A 4,874-nucleotide genomic window follows, 5' to 3' on the forward strand; every position below is an offset into this window, starting at 1 on the left:
ATTGTCCAACCATGTGGGCAGCTATTGGCTACCAGTTGTGTATTGTACAACCACGTGGGCAGCTATTGGCTACCAGTTGTGTATTGTACAACCATGTGGGCAGCTATTGGCCACCAGTTGTGTATTGTACAACCATGTAGACAGCTATTGGCTACCAGTTGTGTATTGTACAACCATGTAGACAGCTATTGGCTACCAGTTGTGTATCGTACAACCACGTAGACAGCTATTGGCCACCAGATGTGTATTGTACAACCATGTAGACAGCTATTGGCCACCAGATGTGTATTGTACAACCATGTAGACAGCTATTGGCTACCAGTTGTGTACTGTACAACCATGTAAACAGCTATTGGCCACCAGTTGTGTATTGTACAACCACGTAAACAGCTATTGGCCACCAGTTGTGTATTGTACAACCACGTAGACAGCTATTGGCTACCAGTTGTGTATTGTACAACCACGTAGACAGCTACTGGTCACAATTTAGTACTGACTTAAACACTGTTGCCTCCAACGTGTGGGTATAGTTACTACATAATTTGTTTTCGATATACAAGCTTTAATGAATAATAAACATATTTATTAAAACCACAAAATTATACATAGGCTGGTTATCTGTCTGTAGAAGTACGTGTTCTTATCAAAGTATCTGCTACAACAACTGCTTAATAACGTCCACGTCAAGTTGTGTATTTGGTAAATTAATAGTGTTTGTGCGAGAATTATAACACAATTCATCGTGTAAAGTCTAAATTAAAGTTACTAACCTTCAACACAAGTTGGAAATATTTAGAGAAAAAATACTATTTCATAACCTACATTAACATATTCACAAATATCAATACTTTACCAACTCCCCTTTTTTTTTTCTATAACCCGAGGGGTTAGGGTACTCGACTGGCCCCAAGTTCAAATCCCATCACTTAATATACTTCCCATTTCAGCAATACAAGGTGACAGTCACTTCCACTTCTCATTGTTAAAAAAAAAAGTAGCAAGGAGTTAACGGTGGATGGTTGTGACTAGCTGCCTTACCTCTACTCTATCACTTCTATATTACAGACGGCTAGTTCTGATAGCCCTCAATTAGCTTTGCACAAATTAAACAAATTAACTGATTTCTGAAATACGATAAATTAAAGGTAATTAGATACCGAAATATTTGACTTGGTAAAACTTTTTGCTGTTTACCATTGCCTTATGTTTGGCATGTAGTTTTTAAGAAAGCTTTTTTTTGTGTGTGTGTGATTTAGTTTGGTTGTTTCCTCCTTCTATCTTGTATAATAGTGTAGATGTGTTTATGAAATATATTTCACAATTCACTTCCTGGTTCAAATACATTAGTTCCTAATTATTTTATCTCATTAGACCATACTGTTTATAATTAAGCATAAAGCTACAAAATGGGTTGTCTGTGATCTGCCCACCACGGGTATGGAAACCAGGATTCTATCGTTGTAGACATACTGCTGTGCCACATGGGGGACCCATATTAGCCTGTCAATTTAACAAATGACGTTTGTGATCTTAAGAACTTGTAGTTCTAGGAAACATAAGAACAGATCAAATGTCTTCTTAATTTGTGTGCAAGAAACAGAATATACTAAGTGTGTGATCGTATAAAACATGTGGTTCTAAGAAACAACAAAATCATATAAGATACAAGTCAAGTATTCACAGGGACAAACTTTATTTATGTTCAAATTACAGAAAAACAAATTAGGCCTACACTGCACCTCAACTTGATCTGGTGGAATATCAAGATCTCGTTCAAATTAGGCCTACACTGCACCTCAACTTGATCTGGTGGAATATCAAGATCTCGTTCAAATTAGGCCTACACTGCACCTCAACTTGATCTGGTGGAATATCAAGATCTCGTTCAAAGCTTCTTATCCCCCTGTCACTTTCATTCTGTGAAAGGCTTCCTCCCCAAATATGTGCTCCAAATGTTTTATAAAAATCACAATGTGCTTGTAAATCAACTATTTTGGGCCCTCAGCAATGAGATAATCACAAATGGAGATGGGGGGTGAAAAAACAAAAACAAAGTGAAGCAATATTTACAAAATTAACAATTACTCCAGCCTCTTCTAGTTCTGTACAGTTTTGTTCCGGTAACTTACGCAAGGTAATAAAAAATAACGAACAGAACTAATAGAGAAAACACAAAAGTTTATAAAATACAATTTCCGATATTCTAAAGACCACTTAATTAACTAGAAGGGAAAATGGTGATATAACCGATTGTTAAACTTAAGTGACTTTAAGAAAAAAAAAAAAAGTTAAAAAACATGACTTGCTATCTCATCAGAGCAGATTTCTTGAAATTATAATTAAAAAGATAAATAAATGAAAGAGGGTATTCTGGTGACGTATCAACCAAATGATGTAAATATTTAACTAGATCATAACAACATCCATTATTTCTGATTTCTCAACTGGCTGGATAGCCAATCCAGGCCTTCGTACAGACCGTCCCCGCTAGTTGCACACGTAGCTTGGATGTACCAATTTCTGTTCCTTAAAGAATGAAGTCCAAGTTTATCTGTTATTTCTGCTGCATTCATAGCATTGGGCAAGTCCTGAAGGAAAAATCAAATCCAAATTAGTTACAGAATTTAAATTCCTTGAAAATGTATATTCAGCTTATCAAGACATAAGTACACAATGGTTTTACTGGGTTTTTTCCTACTATTTACTTTACAGAACATTCAACCGTTTTGTTTTAAATATTTTGTTTGTTTTTGTTGTTAAGTACAAAACTACACAATTGGCTATCTGTGCTGTGCCATCACGGGTATCAAAAACCTGGTTTATAGTGTTATGAGCCTTCAGACTTGCCAGTGGCCTTACTAGTTTTAGATAACTTATTACATGCAAGTATTGTAGTTTTTCTAGAGTTTGCAAATAGTCTAGTTATTGAAATGGTAAGTATAAATACCTGTTTGTTAGCAAAGATCAACAAAACAGCATCTCTTAGCTCATCTTCTCCCAACATTCGGAACAGTTCTTCTCTTGCTTCACCAACTCTTTCTCTGTCATTGCTGTCCACTACATATATAAGTCCTATGGGGTGAAGAGATGAACATAGTCAAATGCAACTGAATTATCGTTCAAAGCGAATGTACATATACACGTATGCAGGTTCATGTAACTATACCAGAAGGTATATACAACTGAGCGATCTTCGTATTATGCCCTACACAAGTACTGTTACAAACGTTTCTCGCACGTTCGGTATTAGACAAGAAACGCAAGTCGACAAGAATGATATTACACAATGTTACCACGAACTTGCGTTAAACATATTAAACTACTTTAGAACAAACATAACACAAGATTTATAACTATGAATGTGGAGTTAAAAATACATAGAAACATTTCACCACCAAATTAGCTGGTACACTAGATCTTTTAATAATTAATATAATTTATCTTCATCTTAAGCACACAGTTTTAGTAATTGTAATAAATATGAAAGGTTATATAAATACACTTTTGATTTCAAAATTTAGACAACTGCTTCACAGATAAATTAACTCTTTCAGCACGGGCTCGGTCCCTGGGACCGACCTCGTAACCATTTTGTGCTTGTTATAGTTTACATGTTAACTTTTAAGTTAGTAAGCAAATGTTAACCAAATTTGGCAGATTATCAGTTAACATTACAATGCTTTCATATGCAAAATATCTAATTTTTTTTATTAAGTCTTAAGGTTCGTAAAGCAATGTTTTTCTCATGTTTATTTTTTATTTTCACATGTTGCCTATCTATCATGCAAAGTAATATTCCTTTTAAGATTAAAAATACTTTTATGCATTAGAAAATTTTGAAACTTCACATGCGAAATCTTTATAATGTTCAGATAGTTATCAAACGTTTCTTAAGAGAAAACATTATATTTTATCTGTAATTATTAGTAATTAATCTCAGTACGGGTTCGGTAGGTTTGACCGATCTTGTAACCACCATAAAAAATTAGGAAATAAATATAATTATGCCTCTTTCATTCTAGAATGAACACAAGTTATAACACTAAAACACAAATGGTTAGTCTAAATAATTAAATCTCATAACATTATACATTTATATATATTTATTATTTGTATTATATTGATCTTTCAGCAGTGTCTGACTAACAATACAGAAGTTACAATGATGCAGCTCGCATGCACTCACATGGATACAGTAATGTGAGTGCCCGTGTGCCGCGTCATTGCAACTTCTGCAATGTTAGCCAGACACTGCTGAAAGGTCAGTATAATAATAATAATGTATATAAATGTATAATGTTATGAGACTTAAGTTATTTAGCATAAAAATTTGTGTTTTTATGTTATAATTTGTTTCATTCTAGAATGAAAAAAACCACAATTTATATATACTTCCCAATTTTTTATGATGGTTACAATGTCGGTCAAATTGACCAAACCTGTACAGTGATACAATAGTGAAAATTACAGATGAAAAACATTTGATAATTATCTGGAGGTTATAAAGATTCCACATGTGAAAGTTGAAATTTTCTGATACACAAAAGTATTTTTAATCTTAAAATCAAAATTGCTTTGCATGTTGGATAATCATTTTACAAGAAAAAATGCATGAAAAAAACATTATTTAAAAATATGATATTTTGCATACGAAAGCCTCGTTATGTTTACTGATAATCTGCACAATTTCATGAAGATATGCTTACTGTATTAAATGTTATAGCATGAAAACTATAACAAGCACAAAATGGTTACGAGGTCAATCCCAGGGACCGAGCTCATAGAAAATTATAGATAAAATATAATGTTTCTTCTTAAGAAATGTTTGATAACTATCTGGACATTATAAAGATTTCACATGTGAAGTTTCAAAA

At 33.4% G+C, this 4,874-nt stretch overlaps 1 protein-coding gene across 3 annotated transcripts in view; it reads right to left on the minus strand.

Annotated features, from left to right (window-relative positions):
• Positions 1 to 1,663: 1,663 nt before the first annotated feature.
• The window catches only part of LOC106474096 (ADP-ribosylation factor 1-like), a 16,361-nt gene continuing 13,150 nt past the window's right edge, over positions 1,664 to 4,874 (minus strand). For 2 of the 3 annotated variants that reach the window (XM_013934782.2, XM_013934784.2), the window contains exons 4-5: positions 2,948 to 3,072; positions 1,664 to 2,588 (exon numbers count right to left, since the gene is read on the minus strand). In XM_013934782.2, coding sequence (XP_013790236.1) covers positions 2,427 to 2,588; positions 2,948 to 3,072 — 287 coding nt within the window. In that variant the 3' untranslated portion in view covers positions 1,664 to 2,426. The remainder of the gene's footprint in view (positions 2,589 to 2,947; positions 3,073 to 4,874) is intronic. The other variant, XR_002613849.1, reaches the window with a different exon arrangement.

The sequence above is a fragment of the Limulus polyphemus genome, unplaced genomic scaffold (assembly GCF_000517525.1).
Source record: "Limulus polyphemus unplaced genomic scaffold, Limulus_polyphemus-2.1.2 Scaffold6816, whole genome shotgun sequence".
NCBI lineage: Eukaryota > Metazoa > Arthropoda > Merostomata > Xiphosura > Limulidae > Limulus > Limulus polyphemus.